The 18,753-nt window shown below is 36.2% G+C and overlaps 1 protein-coding gene across 13 annotated transcripts in view; it reads right to left on the reverse strand.

Annotated features, from left to right (window-relative positions):
- Nucleotides 1-18,753, reverse strand: part of SYNJ1 (synaptojanin 1) — a 68,618-nt gene that overhangs the window by 3,167 nt on the left and 46,698 nt on the right. For 2 of the 13 annotated variants that reach the window (XM_054813468.1, XM_054813462.1), the window contains exons 22-31: nucleotides 18,356-18,518; nucleotides 16,093-16,299; nucleotides 14,975-15,103; nucleotides 14,320-14,358; nucleotides 9,353-9,400; nucleotides 7,653-7,691; nucleotides 7,488-7,558; nucleotides 3,778-3,886; nucleotides 2,849-3,069; nucleotides 441-464 (exon numbers count right to left, since the gene is read on the reverse strand). In XM_054813468.1, the coding sequence (XP_054669443.1) occupies nucleotides 444-464; nucleotides 2,849-3,069; nucleotides 3,778-3,886; nucleotides 7,488-7,558; nucleotides 7,653-7,691; nucleotides 9,353-9,400; nucleotides 14,320-14,358; nucleotides 14,975-15,103; nucleotides 16,093-16,299; nucleotides 18,356-18,518 (1,047 nt within the window). In that variant the 3' untranslated portion in view covers nucleotides 441-443. Of the gene's footprint in view, nucleotides 1-73; nucleotides 465-2,848; nucleotides 3,070-3,777; nucleotides 3,887-7,487; nucleotides 7,559-7,652; nucleotides 7,692-9,352; nucleotides 9,401-14,319; nucleotides 14,359-14,974; nucleotides 15,104-16,092; nucleotides 16,300-18,355; nucleotides 18,519-18,753 lie in introns of those variants that run through there. The other 11 variants (XM_054813466.1, XM_054813456.1, XM_054813459.1 and 8 more) reach the window with 7 other exon arrangements.

Consider the following 18,753-nt stretch of genomic DNA (forward strand, 5'->3'; position numbering starts at 1 on the left):
CTCATATTCTTTGAGAAATGTGAACTATGGGGTTTATTTTGAAAAAAAAAACAAACAAACAAACAAACCCAACTTTGGCAGGATTTTGCATCAGGATTTATTTGCATTAAAGAGAAATGTTAACTCCAACACCTATTCATTTTTTTCCAAATAGACCGAGGCCAGGAGATTCAGCAGTGACTAAGCAACATATATGAGGTTCCAATTGTTTCATAAAAGATGAAGCAAAATATTTGCTATGGTGCTAATAAATACAGTTAAGAGTATCAATTTTAATTGCAATATGAAAGGAAAAAGCAAACTATGGTATGACAGTCAATTAATGTGGACAGGTGATTTTTAATGTGGATGAGACTGCAGATGTATGAAAACAAGATTCATACATCTTTTCTGCTTGAATAAATGGAGACCACATACAAGATTGGTAAATAGTCAGATACCTGTTACCCTGATGGTTGCTCCTGCTTGTGAAAGAGAAACAGACATCAAAGGAAAGAAAATTAGGAAGGAAATCCAAGTAACAAAGCAACCTCATGTTAAAAATACTTTTAAGTTTTCACAAAGCCTTTTTTGAGATATGAAAACAAATGAAAAATATTTATTACACACTATACTAAATTTTAAATTTCTGTTGTATTCTATTGTAAGACTTATAAGCTCTAATACTAAGAGTCAAAAAGCCCCCAAACATCTCAAGCCAATTCTAATGTTATTTCCATATAGACATTCATTGTGTAGCTGACTGTGCTATTTTTTTGAAGTCTGACTATAAGAATTTGACTATTGATGATCTAATTCTAACCATCTATTAACATGAAAGGCACTATAGCCCTCATTCTGGGAACTGTGTTGGTATAATCGCTCGTCTATAGCAATAGTTTTTCAAGCTGAAAAAAAACAATAAGACTTCTCATTCAATCAAAAACCAAACTCTCCTTAATTTACAATAAATAAAACTATTTACAATAACTACTTTTCTTTTCTAATGTATTGCTTAGTAATCTACAGAGTTCTGAAAATTCACACTGTATACAAGCAATTGTTTTTATGAGGAGAGATTTAGGTTCTCAAACATCGCAATCAAGCTTTGAGTCAAAGGATGGGCTTGGAATCCACTACCCCTCAAAAGACTTTGTATCTATTTAAAGACCTATTCTCAGAAAACTTCATATTTACAAATGCTAATCAAGAAATGAAATAAACATCATTTAACTAAACTAAAAAAAAGAAAACAGAAATAAAACCCCAAAGCCGGAGACAATAAATGAAGCTAAGTAGGCCTTCCTCATGATTGCACAGCTTATGTTAATCGAAGAAATCTGATTGCAGACAAAATGATAGCTCCCTGAACTAGTTTTAAACTGTCTGGTTTAGGTATTGTTAACAGCATAGCCACAGCATTACACAGCTCAAAAACCTGTTTACACTGTTAAGCATATTTTTGATTGCTGTGTATACACACAGATAAACGTAATTTTCATGATAATTTTGAAAGAACTGCTTGCACCTCTTTCACAAAATGAGCAGCAGTAAAACTAGATTTAGAAGGTGTGAGGCTTTCAAAAGTGACACAACGCAATCTGTTTTCGATGCACAAAATTGGTACGTTCTCAAGTACCTTATGCCTCCATGTATATGCTCTGCTGTCAACACTTCATACGTTCTAAAAAACTACAAAAAGTCCTGATATTCTACCTGTATATTCAAAAATATCCTGTGGTTTTTGGCCTATGTTTCCAAAATGGAAAAAAGTTAACAGGCAGAGAGAGAGGTTCAGCAGAAATAAAGGAAGAGCCCTTAAAGATTTTTCAATTAGAATTCAAAATCAGCTCACTGAGGACTGAATTTGGCTGCTTCATCGTGGTACAAAATAGGTACTAACTGCTTTAGTGAAACTGGGCTTCAGATGTAGAGATACGGTAAAATCTAAAATACTGATGAAAACTTATGTAGTCATAAATATCCACAGCTCAGTTTATGCTTAAAAAAAACCTGAACACCAGAAAAAAAACCCCCACAAATTTACCCTTGGTAAGAAGTGGGCACAAATCCATCAGCTTCAATAAATTTTTGCTTTTATTCAAGTAATGTATTATCTGGCCTAGCACCTGATACTGTAAAAACTAACAGCACTGGCCTTTAGTGCAGAAGTTTAGCCTTATGTATATATAAATAACACTGAAAACCTACTTCTGGATTTTTTAAACAGTAGTAAGAAACTATGGCTTTTGGTAGAAAAAGTGGGGTTTTTTGAAAATACCACTCTAAATGGCCCCACAGAACAGATTATTAATGTTACTGTATTAAATTTTCAGGTTATTTTGATATGTTTCTATATTTTAATTGACACCGGGGAATTGGGAGAAATGTATTTCTATTAAGTATCTATCAGTATTGTCTTCCTGCAATGAATTATCATCAACATAAAGCACCACATCATGCAATCTATAAAGCTTACTTCATAATCAAAACCTGTGTTAGCTAGTTACTATGCAGTTGAAGTCACGCATGTGTCATTATAAAATTAAATTTCTTTGATTGTGTAGTTTTCCATACAAAGTTGTTCTTAAAATTGTTATTTGACAAGCTGTCCGTAAGTTGTAAGTCTGTCATAAGAAATCTCAAGTTAAATGTTTAGTATTTAAGATGTTAGTTATTCATGGACAATACATAAGCATTTTAGTATTAACCTACTGGAGCCTGATGATCTTTGAATCCAATCGTTTGACCTTTATTTTTGTTTGTTTGCTTGCTCTAGGAGTTTCTCACCAATCTATAGCATTCAGTACAAGCTGTGTTAATTTACATAATGAAAAAATGTATATACATGGGGTTTTTTGTTACTTACTTGCTGCTGTGAAGGAGCAGATTCAGAAGGCAAACTGTGAGATGATCGGCTACGAGGAGGCGGTTGGGGGGGTTCCAGACTTTGTGGGGCACTTGTCTGAGATGGATGTGATGCCACAGGTATCAGAGGCTCCTGCATCCTTAGCACAGGTGGTGGCTGAGTGGCGGGCTGAGCAGGTCCAGCAGCCTGAGGCTTTAATGGTTCAGGAAGCAATGGCGAGCCTGCAAGTATGTTTGCAGTGGTTTTCATTGTAAAGAATTGTAATAGAAATCTTAAAAATGGCATGAATGAGAGCACGTGGCTGTGGAAGCACCAGACAGAGCTGCAGAAGGGACTGTAAGAACAGCAGGTGTTCATGGCAACTAGATTAGAAGTCATCAAAAGCTCAGCATATCTCTATTAAAAATTATTACTACAGATATAAAATAGAGAACCGGAAACCATGTCATTCTTAAATGTACTTCAGTTATATTTAAAAGTATTTTGGAAGTCACTGTTATAAAATGCAGATTTTGCTAATACAATTAAAAAACCCCCTTTAAGTTTAGGAAGTGGCTTTGAGAGTCAAACATAAATACTATTCCAAATATTATGATTACAGAGCAACCAGTGTGGAGAATGGCCCAGTGATCAACACACATGACAGGACACACCGATGTGCTCAGACCAAAACACAGCAATCTGATCAAAGTTTCTCTTGATAGCATGAAATCTGTGGGTCTAGATCTCATCTGACTGCTGCCTATTATCTAATAAGGGTTTACAATACTTGTGAAAGATTAACAGAAACTGCCAAATATTAGTACATTAGATAATTTTAATTTCTAGTGAAAAATGAAGACATCTGTTGAAAACCAAGCATTCAAACCAGAGGCAGTACCCTCTTGACTGAATAGTGGTATTTATATTTAACTTCTAAGTAAACTTACCCCTTGGTGGTTCAACTGGTTTGGTCTGAGTTTCGGGTGCTGGTCTTCCCCCAGAGGGACGGACATGGCTTTGTGGTGCACTGATAACTCCAGCTCGAGGTGGAACAGTCTGACATAATAATTGGTAAAAAGAAAGCATTTTAGTTCTACTTTGTATCTGCAGTCATCTACTGCTAACAGTCATCTACTGCTAAATGATTCAGGACAATTAGGACTCTGAAAAAGAAATCCTGTGATAACAATTGCTGAACTATTTTTTTATGCACATATAAAAGCAAAGAATATATTCTCAAAACATCATGAGGCTTCAATTCAAAGAAAAGGACTTTTACAACAGTCTTCAACTTTATATACCTGTGCAACAGTATTAAAAACACTTATTATTTTGTTAGTATTAATAAGTTAATTTTACCTGCATCTGCGAATTCTTGTAAGCAACAAAAACAACAGCAACTACTTTATTTAGAGATCTTGAAAGGACACATTGATAACCCACCATCAATGCAGGTTGTAGACACCATCTACCATTTAGGCTATAATTATAGCCTGCCATTTGCAAACAGCAGCTACAGTGAATTTTATATCATGAAAGTCCAAGATTTTTATTCATAAAAGACTATGGTTAGTTCTTTTCTCTGAAACTTATGTTTGCTAATTGTAAGGCAGTTACTCCTGTTCCTTAGCAAACAGTATTGATGAAACATACATTCTGCCTCATCTGAAAGCTGGAGTCAACTTCTATTCCAACAAGTTTGGGTAAACATGCTGGGAATGGAATTGCTCTCATAACATAATTAAGAAGTCTACATCAGTATTTAAAGAGAAATAGGAAACTATCACAGATTACAACTGAAGCAGAGTGAATTACAAATACCACACCTGAAAGCTGAATGTAAAGCATTAGAAGAAAAATACTAGATTGGGGGAGTGGGGGAGATTGTGAGGCAGGATAGTTTGTAAGATTTGTTTTCTCTACTTTTGTGTACTTGGTATATTCTAACAAAATCTTAGTAACAGTGGATGTTCTAGAAATGGTTTTTGGAGCAAACCCTATTATACAACACTCTACACAAACATGATTTAAAAACAAGCAAAGAAACTTCACCACTACAAAGCAAGTATCATCCTTGACCTTAGTTTTACTAGATGTATATACTCTGCTTTGAAGACTTAATATAACATCTGATTCATTATGCACAGCTGAGTTCATTTGACAACTTTTTAAATGCTTTAAACCAGCTAACCTCTGAAATATCTGTCTTCCCTTTAATTGCCAAGATGCATTTTGTCATTTCTTTGAATATTCTGAAAGTAGGCAGAAGGATGATTGGATTAAATGCCAAAATGTATTAAAACCAAAAAACATCGAAAAGGAACAGAAAAAAGAAACAGAAAAGAAGTCCAAAATAATCCTGAGGACCTCTGGGTGGGAAGCAGTGCCCGCCATGGCTACTGTCCCTGGTCCTGAAATCCTTGACATGAAATGCTGCCCAAAACACAACTGGAGAAAAAGGAAAGAAGCAATGTCGGTTAGGAAATCCAAACAAGGCTTTCAGCTAAGGCTGGAAAAGCCAAGCAGATTTTAGAAGATGGTTTTGCACACCTTCTATTACATTTGGTTGGTTGGTTTATTGTGGTTTTGTGGTTTGTTTGGGGGTTTTTGCTAGGGTTTTTGTTGAAGAAAATCTCAACGTCTGCAAAGGAAAAGATGCAGTCAGCTTTGTCTTATCAAATTATGCTGGCAATAGTGGCACCGTGGCTCTTTCTGGAAACTGGCAATCAGCTCTAACTGTAGTCCAGCCTGGGTGTTGAGAAGCACAGCACAAGAGAACAGTACTACTATTTTTTCTGTCTTGATAATATGAACAAAAATTCTTGCGCTTATGCCAATTCAAAGATACTGGTGGAGTCTCTTCTGTACACAAGATTTGTTTATTGAATTATTTTGATTTAGAAATGGCATATCCTGTCCTGACTCTAGATTACAAAAAAACCCCAACCCAAATACACCAAAAACAAACCAACAAGTGAGGCACATGGTGATAAATGAATACTTTTTTTTTTTTTGTGTGTGTGTGTATACCAGGTTTTCTTTATCCAAATTTTAGAAGAGGGCATTTTACATTTCTAGGGAAATAACAAAAAAGTGCAAAGATCAAGAACTGTTCCCTATGAGAATCAATCTCTTTGAGAAAAATGAATCAGCAAAAAGTGATTTCCATGGTGGCTTTCAACAGTAGTTTTCAGTGGTTTCAGTACTGTACAAGAGTATAATAGAAAATGACAATACCGGTAAGGTACAACTCCTTTAAAGCTCTGAAGAACTCTGATATCTCTGCACAGCTGGCAGTGTTCTTTGTTTCTTACTCATTTAAAAGGTGGAAAAGGACACTACAACCTTCTATAAATCAAATTTACATGGATCTAACTTAATCTCTTGTGTTAGCTGCATCTTTATTTTAATGGCTTCTTCACACTCACTCTCTCTCATTTGCAACAAATGGTCTATCACTTTACCTGAAAGAAAGATATGGAATTAAAGAAGAGGTGCAGTATTTGTAGACAGGTCAAAAACCTCATCAGTATCTCTCCCACTGAGATTTCTGCAAGCAGAATGCTTTTTAGCCTTACTAAAGGCTCATATGTGTGCTCTCCACCCTGTCAGTGTTGTCATGATCATTATCCCAATGAGAAGAGCAAAACAAAGGAAAACAAAGTTCTCTAATGACCAAGAAAGAGCCAACTTTTGCTGCTTTTTAGTCTATAAAGCATCCAGGTATAGACAGGTACGATCTAAGTCTAAAAGCCTGGAACTGCCACAACAGAGGGAACAAAGTAAGCACACATACTGTGGTTGATGTGGATATAGAAAGAAAAGTCCTTCATGCTGCTGCAAAAATTCTCTCTGAAATAGGCTGCAAAGTCTAAAGAATTATCAACAAACAATACCATTTCTTAGTAATGCTTTAAAAAGACCTATAGCTATTAAAACACTTTCTCTTTCCCTAACGCAAGGCTCCTACTTGCTGCTGTTAAAAGTAAGGCACATATCTTCCATCTCTTGATTTCGTGCTTGTAGTGAACATTCTAGCACCTATAAATCCTTCATTTACTTCCCTTCAGTTCAGTTCCACAAATAAAAGAATGAAATGCAGAATGAATGTTTGGTGAATGTTTTGCTGAAATAGTTGGATGTTTCACTTTTACATGAAGACCTTTATCAAAATTAATTTTTAAAACAAGGTACAAAATTCCATTACACATCACGTAATCAGCAATACAATACATCAACTGCCTATATAATAAATTAACTGCCTGCAAGCAATTAGCTGCCATCAAGCTATGCATTTCAGCATAGAAGATAATACATTTTATCATACCAAATCAGCAACAGAGTCAACAGGAACATATAATAGAGTAACTTTGCACTTCACAGTTATTTGAAAGTGGACATAAAACATGGTATTATTTGAGAGCCTATGAAGCAACTGCATAGAGTGCAAAACAATAAAGTCATGTTTATTATATATATTCTGGAGTATTTTTAGTCAACAGACAAGAACTGCTGAGGGAATTAACTCATATGAGCTGTAAAATGACTAGTCAATTTTGCCGTTTTCTTACATCTGTTATGACTTACGAACACCTGCCACCAGCATAATAAACTGTAGAAACTTTGGAGGAAGATTATTTTAAAACAGAATACCTACCGGTCTGGCTGTACCATATCCAGCAGTTCCTGCGCTTGAAATTCCAGTTGAAGGTGGAGGCTGATTACGAACTGGAACAGATATTAGAGATAGCTGGCTTAGAACATATTTCAAAATCAACTTCTTTCTGTACTAATATTAGTATAAAGCATGTATCTGTATTACCTAAGTTATCTTTTCTTTGTGTTCCAGGACTTTTTTGTGCTTTGAAGCATGGGAAAAGAAAACAACCAGATTATCGTTGTTAGATAAGCTACAAATGGGTAGTATATGGCAATGGTACATTACCACTAATGGCAATGGGAGCAAAAAGACATTAGTGACTATTTTTTTAAAAGTTGTTACATATTAAAAGTCTATCCATCAGCTAAGCTGTTACTCTAGCACACTCTCATCCCATAGCACACATGAAGTAATTTGACCCTTCTAATTACAAATTAAGTCAAATCACCTCCTATCTGTTGCAAGCTAAAGATGCCCACTTGTACAGGTAGCCTGTGTTCTCATGCTAGAAGCTGTTTTCTTTTGTAGTATATTCTGCAAATATTCTAAGAGCAGTCTTTAAAACAAAAAGAACTTAGGTAACATGCTGATTCAAAAAATCACATGATCAGAAGAGTACATCTGTAATTATACATGGTTCAGCAATCCACGGGGTCTACACCAGTTCTTGAACGTACTCTCTTCATTTATGGGATAAATGCATTACAGCACCAACCTCAACATTTACATGCTGATGCTAATGATAACCTTGTATGCAACATTCAAGTTGTGAAGTGCAAGACAGGAAAAAATTACCTTTACCTCAGACAAGTGCCCAATTTCTAACAGGCAAAGAGGTTTAGGATTCTGGCTTGTGTTTCTGTTGCCTATTTCCCAGGAAGGTAAAATCACCATGTCAGTTACAGTAACTGGAAGAAATACTCTGTGGTACATAAGACAGTTTATTAAATTGGCTTCCAGTTGTCAGACAACCCTGCTTGCTTAGAACTGGTTAGAATGGGTTTTTTGGGTACAGTTCTCAGTAATGCAACTCGTTCCCTGAGCAACCTGGTGCCAGTTTACCTAACTCTGAGCAGGAGGCCGGACTAGATCACCACCAGAGGTCTCTTCCAACCTGAACTAGTCTATGCATATAGTGATTTTGCCAACTTAGAAAAACGAACCAGCAATATAGCAAAAATTAATTGTAGTATACAGGAGGACATCCTGACTGTGACTATATTAGGACTTTTATTGCCATACCTATATTTGCTACAAAGGGACAGGAAGAAACCCAAACACATGACTCCACTGGCATGGCTGAAACAGGACCTATTCAGCACGATACGCACATACTCCGACAAGAATAATGCAAGAGAAATGCTTCTCATAAATTTATGTCACATACATTTAGGTATCAGAATCAAAATACCTACACTGTACTCTTTAGAAAGAGACAAAATATTATAGGCTAAATTATTTAAATGGAAGTTTCTCTCCCCTAAATATACAAACATATCTAGTTCTTTATGAAAAATTAGACTTCCTAGATTCGTGATTCAGTTACAGGTATAGTATTTACTCTAGCAATCAGTCAGCTACAGCTTCCTCTGAGAGTCAGCCTTAAGAGCACTCTTCTTGATTAGTGCAGTCTAAGTTTTCACTTCATTTTTCATAAATTAAGACTGCCTTCTATAACAATTCACACCATCACTGAAAAACAGGAAGCAACTTGGCTGTCTGAAAACTATGTCAAATTAAAGAAGAAAGATCCTACACAATAAATACCTTCACAAAACCACCTTTAGTATCACAAGGGCAATAATATTACTCAGGTATTAAATTAGAAATCTGTTTCTAGAATACAAAAATTGTTATGTTACCTTCTACTTCTCTCCTAGCTACCCCAGGACTGGGAGGAGCTCCAAGACCTTTTCAGAGAAAGAAGAGAAGCTGTACATTGCATAAGAAAAGCAGTAGATTGAGAAAGTAAAACCAGAAAGAACACCGCCACAGGACAGCTTTACATCATTTAAAAATGGCCTAGCTAGATTGTAGTTACTTGTAGAAGACAACTATTTGTAGCAGCATGGGAAAACCAGACTGATACGAATTAGAGATCGGGAAGTACAACCGTGTTTAGAAACATGCTATTATTTCAATTTTATATTACAGTTGAAAGAGAATTTCACTTCTTCAGCATTCACTCTCCGCAAACTTTTGTAAATTCAGAATGATATTAAGTGTCAGTCTTGAAACTTTTCTAAAGCAGAGCACATACCTACGCTCAAACATTTGAAAATAAACAGGTACATCAGTTACACCCCGCAACATTAAGTCTGCTTCCTGTAATTTAGGAGAATGCTACATAGTATGTTTCTGCCAAGACTACATTTGAAAAAGGAATTTTATGGAAGAACTAAGTTTCCCACTTTATATAATGTATTGTATCCTACAGAATTGTATCATTAAGTTATTCTCCAAGCAGCACTCTGTACTTTGGGAAGCTGTATCAACTGGTGTGCAATAGATGTTACAGTTCAGATTGAGAGAAAGATGATTTTTAATCATGCATAATCATGCTGAATTATTTTATTTCTGCAATATGATCAAGCATATACTGGGTCCATAAAATTGTGTGGTAAAAACATGGCAGGACATAGATAACACTAGATGGTATGCAAGGAGAAATTTTTAAGGCATGCGCACAGGAAAAAGTAACAGTAATATCTGGCAACTCTGGAGTGGCTCAAGTATAGAGGAAGGAAAGGGAGCCAGTGTTCAAGAAGCCTACCTTAAAAGCAACTTTTGCCTTAGCGATGACACAGCCTCATGCTTTCTCATCATGTGCCAATGTGTGGTATCTGCTCAGGAGCTCTCTATGATCTGGAAAGAGTGCTGTGAATTTTGTCAGATATGGGTGGAGGTGTCACTCAGAGTAGGAAGAGTGAAGGTTGCAGATGAGGCTGGTGTGTGATTATCTCCAGAGATGTCAGATCTCTGGTTTTGCTGAACATCTGGTTCAAAGATGTTAAATAGTAGCATATGTTATATATTCTGGGTGAGTTCCAGGCTCTGCCAATTAACATTAGATTTCCATTGCAAAAGTTTCTGACAGTGAACTTCTCTGCAAGAGAAGCAGCACTGAGGAGGGACGAACAGAGAGCGTTTGTAAGGAGGGGGCAGAGGAGGACAGCGCTGCCTGAGAACATTTCATTGCTTTCAGGTAACAGCTCTGCCCTTCTCCCAGGCAACCCAGAGGAACCCTGGGGGAGAAAAGAAAGTGGGAACCCATAGGCTGAGAAGCCTGTCTCCTAACTGGAGGAAAATAAAGGGAGGTGGGAGAGCAGACCAACAGAGTACAGGACACTCCTCTGAACCCTCTGTGGTTACAGAGACGTAAAACTACCTGTTCACCTTAGAGTATTAATGGGAATGGACACAACAAAACCTCCAAGAGCAGAGAACTAGCCTGTTCATTTCACAGATCTTCTGCACCTTCCCCTCCCAAAGCTCAACTCAGCCCATACTTTGAATAGGTATTTTCAGGATGCTTTTGTTAAGCAAATCTTGTTTTATGCAAGATGATTAATCAAGTCAACTCCTTTCAGGTGAAGGAAGGCAGAGAACCTCTTTGACCGACCAAAGCACATAGACATGTTCTATGTTGGTGCACTGTACAGAGAAAGACCTCTGTGCATAAGGATTTTAAAAGGTTTTGCAAATTTAAAAATATTCATTAAGTGGGAAAGAAAGGGCATAAAGGTCAAATACCCCAAATTTCACTTACTAATAATATTCTTCAACAGTGAAAAAGCAAAACTATGGTGTGGGATGATGGTATCTCAATTGGCATTAAAGGAAGATTTTAATCTTAAGGACAATGAAAAAATGTACATCTGAACCTGCAACACTTTTTTGGGTATCATTTTAAACTGTTACTCTAGTCTGTATATAGCTCAAAATCTCTATTGCAGTTTGAAACAGTATTTTGCAAGTAAAATATTGTTTTAAGGAAATATACTTTTGTAAAATAGTGTTTTAAGGAAAGGGGTTGGATTTATACAGAAATGACCTGTAACTTATACCCTGACATCTTTTAGACAGAACTGTATGTTTTGCAAAGATTACATTTACACATTAGCTTAATGGGAAATAAAGCAACCTCAACTTTTCAAAGTAATTTGGGCATCTATGCGCACATTTGCATGTGTGTGCATGTATATATACATACACGCACACACACTCTTGAAATCTATGCCATTTGCCTACATTTCAACAATGCATTTACTGTTTTAGCATTAAGGTTTTTGCTTCCTCCATTACTGAACAGAAGAAAGATGCTCTTCCCCATATTTAAAAAAACAAAACAAAACCCAAAAAAGCTTTTTCAAAATGACTGCCATAGCCTAATGCACCCAAACATCCTGAACTCTGCTCTGGGAAAAAAAAAAAAATCTACAAGGGGAAAATAAAGATGTTGAATGGTTCTTGCAAGGCTAAGTTTAATGTGTGACTATAAATATCAGTGTACACAAATAAGTACTTGCTGCTTGGGTGCATGTATTTTCATAGCTTAACATACTTGCATTTCTTTTAATGTCAACTTTATTACTGTACTTTCTACGTTTATTTATTTGGAGGATAATCACAGTGAAAATGTAATGCATTTTACCCAAATTACTGCATATACTGAAAATACTATGCATTCTCTCAATCTTAACCTCATTTTAACAGTTTAAACCAATGATAAAAAGACAACTATAAGCCTCTCCTGCTTTAATCGGGAAATGGCTGACAAATATTAATAAAGGAAGAAACAAAAAAAAAGTTATTTTTTAACTTCAAGTAATTGACAATTAGCAGCCTTTATAATTTTTAATGTTCTGTAAGAATTTACTCTGTAATTTATTACAGAAAATCGTGGGTAAACAGAATGCAACATTTTAATTTTTAACTATAAACAACTGAGAGCTTAAAATCAGTGGAAATCTTTTGTATTAGCAGGCAAAAAGTCTACTCTTTGCAACCCCCTGCAATTAGTACATAGCCTTGCTTCCTTGAATTCTGAGTTACTTCTGATGTAAAATATGACCAGACTCTAAAAAATAAACTGTAGATGCCCAAATCCTGCTCCCATCTTCAAAGCATACTGAACCATTAGAAGAAATGTTATGGGAATTGGAGTGAAGCGCTCAGAAAAAAAGGTTAAAACACATGAGCAAAAAAAAAAAAAGTAGTATTTAAAATGCGCAACATTTTAAAGATGTGATCAATGTCACTTTGCATGCGCTACAGAAGTCTAAAACCAAAGTCTGACAGATTTATATAGTACACAGGGATATTTTCACAGTGCTTTAGGAGCCTTCATTCTAGGTAAGAGAAACAGATGCCATTTCCCCAAGCTTAGTAACACGCTATGAAATTTATACTCCTTCCAGTCCTGCGCTAGCTTGCTCAGAGCTGAGCTCAGGTACCACTGAAAAGCAAAGTATTATGCTCACATATGTATGCCATGAGTGGAAAATGAAGAGAATAGAAAAAGTGGTATGAGCTTCAGGTCAGAATAATATATGAAAAACATATACTACAATCTCTTTTAAAAGACTGCATAAAAAACAAGCTTTATGCAAGTTACAATTCTTTATGGAAAGCTATGTTTTCTAACTTCAGCATTTTAACTAATTCAAAATATCATGCCTTTGGCATAATAACCTCCTCTCCTCCTGAGAGCCATGCACATCTCTGCCTGACATCAGAATAAGTTAGCTGATATTCATATACTGTGTAAAACAGTGTACTTATTTTCTGAGATTGCTGAAAATTTTTGAAGTATTTTCTCAAAAAACCCTCTTTCCTACCGAGTGGCGGTGTCTGAAAAGCCATTAGAACAGTATTTCAGAGCCACTAACTACTCTCACTCTATCCCATGTATTAATGAGCTGATTTAAGTCCAAGCAAGACAGCTCAACTATTAAGGATGTGACAAAGAAGGACAAAGATTAGTTTTGAGAAGCAGCACTTCTGAGAACACGTAAGTCATCGTTACATGCAAAACCAGATCAAGCTGGAAAAAAAACAAAACTAGCCTGCAGGATTGATCAGGCCCTCAGCATTATCAAAAAGGAAGGAATTAGGAGACACTTATTTCAGGGTTTTGTTACTTTGTAAAGACCTGTAGCTCTTGAGTGCCTTCAAAGTAACTGAATAAATTCCTTTACTAAGTCTGTGTTTCTGAAGTACCTGCTAGTTCCAAGAACTATGGAGGATGTTTCATGTCTCCAGGAAGGGCTTAGGAGCACATTTCAGACTTGGAAACATAAACTAAACTACCCATATGTCAGTGTTCAGCTTAGAGACAAATATAGCTCAGTGATTTGGAGCTCTCTGTTAACTGGTGATCATGCAGGGGAAACTGGGCCAGACTAGCAGTACTTTCAACTTGAACAATTGCATGGATAATCACTGCAAGTAGCTACAATCACAATCCATTTTACAATGCCCCTTGTCATGGACTGTGAGGAAAAAAGCCAGCCTTTTCACAACTAAAGACAAGTTTCTGCTTTCACAGAAAAGTTACCTGGGTATATTTTGACCAGGACAAAGTAATAAAAACCTGGAACAACTTTAATCTCTCTGACTATAAAGTGCCAACTTCTGGAGAAATATTTTTTCGCTAAAAAGTCAAACATAATTCAGAGAGGGATACAAACCCTGAAAAAGACATTACCATTGACATTCAAGAATTACCCAATTTTATACCTTTGGACATCATATTAAGTATTGTCACAACAGACCACCATAGTAGTTTTGCTATGTAGTCATATTCGAAAACAATTAAAATCATTACCTCCAAATTCTTTTCTAGCAGGTGCAGGACTCCTGCCGCCTTACAGTATTTAAGAAATGAATGCAGCAATAATGAAAAATGTCAGTACAGTAAGAGGGAAGAAAAAGAATGAGACAGTTAAAAATGACAAGGGTCAGTTTGTTATTAACTATGTTGCCCATATGCTTCTGAACATCCAGTTTCTCTTAGTACTCAATTGTTTACATTTTCAGATGATCCAGAAGAACTCTACATTAAAAACTTGGGACATGACAAAATGCATACAGACTGATGCCAAAATTAAAGGAATATAAATCAATGAATGAGCAAGATTATTTATCCTTTATTTTTAAAATGAAGATGCTATAAAAATGAAAATGTTGAGTAAACACTGCTGTAGGAAGCCCACATTTTTCAACTGTGAAAATAAGCTTATAAAAATTTTAAAGCTTGTTCACTAAGCAAAGGCAATAACATTTAAAATGGTACTGAGAAACTCTGTTCTTTCCCATGGTGTTATTGCCATTAAACGTACCAACTAAACATTTTAGAGAAAAAATGGTATGTTCCATTGAGCCCCAAACCAACAGTATAGTACGTAGTTTGGGTGTGGACTTCAAGGTTCTTGACTTGAAACAAACAATTCCTGACCACCTAATATACGTCACTGCGTTACCTGATGGCGGAGGCGGCCTCTGTGGTGGAGCGGGGCGTGCAGGAGGAGCAATGGGGCGAGGTGGTGGAGGACGCTTAGGCTCCAAGCTCTGAGAAGACTCTTTCTGCTGGGTACCAAGTTGAAATTCAGCTGAAGAATGTGACAGAAAACAATGCAAAAAATCGATCACTTGTACACTGTGATCACAGTAAAGCTTTTCTAATAGCAATTTATTTTCACAGAGAGGACAGTCAATCCCCAGCCCTGAGAACAATGATACAGAAGTTTCTGAGAGAGGGAAAACAAGAGGAATAATCACTGGTGAAAAGAAGCAGATTTCCTAAACCAAGATTTTTGTCTCATGTGCTCTAATCAGTATATGCTTTTCAGGGAATCCTGAGCATTCTTACAAAAAGCAGAGCTCCAAATTTTGATTTTGACCCTTATCTGTGAATGAAGTGCTCTGGCAAAAAAAAAAAAAAATGTTACAAGGGGAATTCTGAAGGCATTTTAGCAGTCTTTGTAAAGTTACTCCAAATTACATTGACATCAACTGTTCTAGAAGCCATTCCAAAGGCTGTAATTCTAAATGTCCACTTTGTCACTAAAATAAAGTTGTGTTTAAACAAAATCTTTTATATTATATACCCAATTTACAAATCTACTGATAACAATAATATATTACAGCTGACAGGAGCATTAATTGAAATGGGCTGTATTTGAAGACTATGACTAAAGTGAACTGGGATTATACTGACACATTGCAACAGAATTTTTGAACAGAGGTTTTAAACTAATCAACTTAGCCTATTCATCACATAACTTTTTGAGATCTCTCTTTCATGATGAAATGCTAAAGTACTACAGCAAGTTAGGTAGTTTGCAGCAGCACAGATCAGTGGACAGTGTACTAAAGACTGGGGAAACAAAGCTCTTCCACTGCCCACTAGGAAAAATGAGACACAAAGAATGAGGTGATTTGCCCAAGGCCACTTGTGAGTAAAATGCTAGATAATGACAAGAATAGCCTTTTACATTAACCTAAAAGCTCTAATTTAATAGTATGCTGCTAATGGACCATACAGCTGCTGCCAGGCTATATACTAGGAATAGAGGCAGTTGAGCTATGTAATACACACTGTGTGTGGAAACAGGTGGTCCGGGAGTTTTTGTTGGTGCTCGGCTCGGCCTCACTGGGAGGGTAGGTCCATCTGACAGTGTAGGGGATTGACAGGGACTGGAACGTGGTGAAGAGCTTGGGGAGGTTCCAAGACCAGAGCTTGAAGTTGGCTGTAGATGCTGAGGAAGGATTTCTTCTACTTCAGCACTATAGTCATCAATATCTCCTAAATAAGAAACCCCACCCCAAAAAACAAAAACCATGTAAAATAAAGAGAACAATAGTTACTTATTTTAAAAAGTGGGGAAATTATAAACTGATACTGGACATGGGATTTTCTGCAAAAAGCCCTCAAGTTCCAAGGAATTAGCTCAACAACCAAAGTATGATTCTTGCATCATAAAATTACACATGAAGAATGCATATATATTCAAACCAGTTGAAAATACTCCAAATGCACAATATATAAGTAATTATAATAGTGTGGCAACTGTAATGTTGCTTAATCTAAGAAACAATTAGCTTTACAAAGAAGACCTTTCCAAAAATTATTTCCCTGGTTTGCAATACATGGGAAGCTTCACTTATTCTTCAGAAGGCTGGGCAGGGCATTTCAAGACATTTGCTATTTGTAATATGTTCTGTTTGAAAAGGTGGAAAGAGGTTTAAAAAAAAAGGTTCAATGTGGATGTGCCTTTGAAAAGTAAACCGTCAATTTAGAACATTTTTATATGGTGATATTCAAAATGCCTAAAATAGACAATTATCCCATTACACTCCAATAAGACCACAGTAATCCTTTCTTCCATTACTTCTAGGCTTCTCTCTCTTTCAAGGTACATGATTGACACACAACGTTCAACAGAAGTTCCAGCTTCTACTCTGCACTGCTGAGCAAGTAACAGAGTAACCAGGCTGCTAATTAGATATTAGCTCTTGATTTAAAAGTCTTGTGGGATTTGAGATGTCACATTTTAAGGGAATCACACCATTTCACGTAGAACTATTAATGAAAACAACCAATCGTACAGGTGTCTAAACTGTTAAAGTCCTATTTCCTACCTCCACTGGAAAACAGATGAAGTTATCTTACAATACCGAGACTAACGCAAATTCCAGCTTTTCACGCAGGTTTCCTATATCTGTCCCCTTACTAAAACATATCTTTTTTATGAAATACCTGTACAAAACCCCCCTATTCTACTATTTCAAGTATACATAGCTGCCATCTCTTTTCTTGAAACTTTTGCAATGTAATGTTTGCCACTAAGGAGCTTGGATAGAAATTCACAGCAAATGAGCTACTCAAACTTAGAATAAATCAATATAGACACAATGACAACACTAGAAAGTACATCTGTTCAAGAAACGACAAAAAAATGACCCTGTAAAATACATATGGAAATGCAATACACACAGGAAGTGTGGTGTGTGTACCTGTGGTACACACAGGTAAGGTGTGGGTTTGTTTTATTTTTTTGCTGCTGGTGAAAAACAGTTGTTTTAATTGCCAAGTATATAAGAATATGTTTTAATGTAGAGAAGAGAGTGAAGCACACCTTTCATATAAATTAAAAGATTAAAAATTAAGCTGTGACAAAGTACATAGATTAGAAACTTGCAAGTAAAGAAAAGCAAAAATGGAGAGGCACAATTGCTGCAACAGTGATATTTAGCAACTTGAGGATTCTGCTAGAAAAGTATGACATGAAAAGAGATAGAAACCCTTCAGGGAAACCCCAAAACCGGCAAAAAGAAAGGGAACTGTGAAACAGCAACTCATCAATGCTGAAGATCAGCCTGTTCCAAGGATCAACAGAGGTTGAAGGTTTCCTTGCCTGACTCATATTCGTCTACCTGTCAAAGGCTCAGAAGGTGTCTTCTTGGGGGTGGTAAGCTTATCAATGCTTAAGATGGGAGCTCATTAGTCCTATTAATCTATTATGTGTATTGGCAAAGAAATAATTGCTTCGTACTCTGAAGTTGTGCACATCCTGCTTATAGGGCATCTCCATCAACAGTAAATGAAGTGACCCTGAGAGGGTAGGTCACAGGATAACATTAGAAGAGTAAAGAGATATTAGTAAAACCTAGAGATGCAGTGCAAATTGACGCTGCTCAACAAGTTGTCAAGATACTGTTGGGAATAACAGGATTTCAAATTTATCTGGTTTAGATGGGCATAAACTTGTTAAATTAAGGCACTGATACATGCATTAAATTAACCACATTATTTAGGACTGTAAGCATTTCAAAATGAGGAATACTTTATTTCAACAAACCTTCCATATCATAGTCTGCAGTAACCTCAGCATCTTCACAAAGCAAAGTGGAGCTTGTGGATGAAGGCAGCCCGATATTGATCTTCTCTAGATTCATTTCATCTTCCAAACTTCTGATCCAATCTGGATTTTTCAAGCTTATGTTTATAATCCTTCCTAGTAGCTGAATTGCCAAAAAGGTAAGCACAAAACAAAAACTGTTAAGAGTAGGAACACTAAAATTCAGTATCCTAAATTTAAAAAGCAGAAAACAAAACAAAACAAAACCCCAAAAAACCCCAAAACACTGAAGATATCACAAATAAGGTTATCAGAATTTCTGGGACTAAACAATTACAGTGACACACCACAAAAATAATTATGCTTTTCACTTCATTTTGGTAATTAAGTACAATTCC

The sequence above is a fragment of the Grus americana genome, chromosome 1 (genome assembly GCF_028858705.1).
Source record: "Grus americana isolate bGruAme1 chromosome 1, bGruAme1.mat, whole genome shotgun sequence".
Classification (NCBI taxonomy): Eukaryota; Metazoa; Chordata; class Aves; order Gruiformes; family Gruidae; genus Grus; species Grus americana.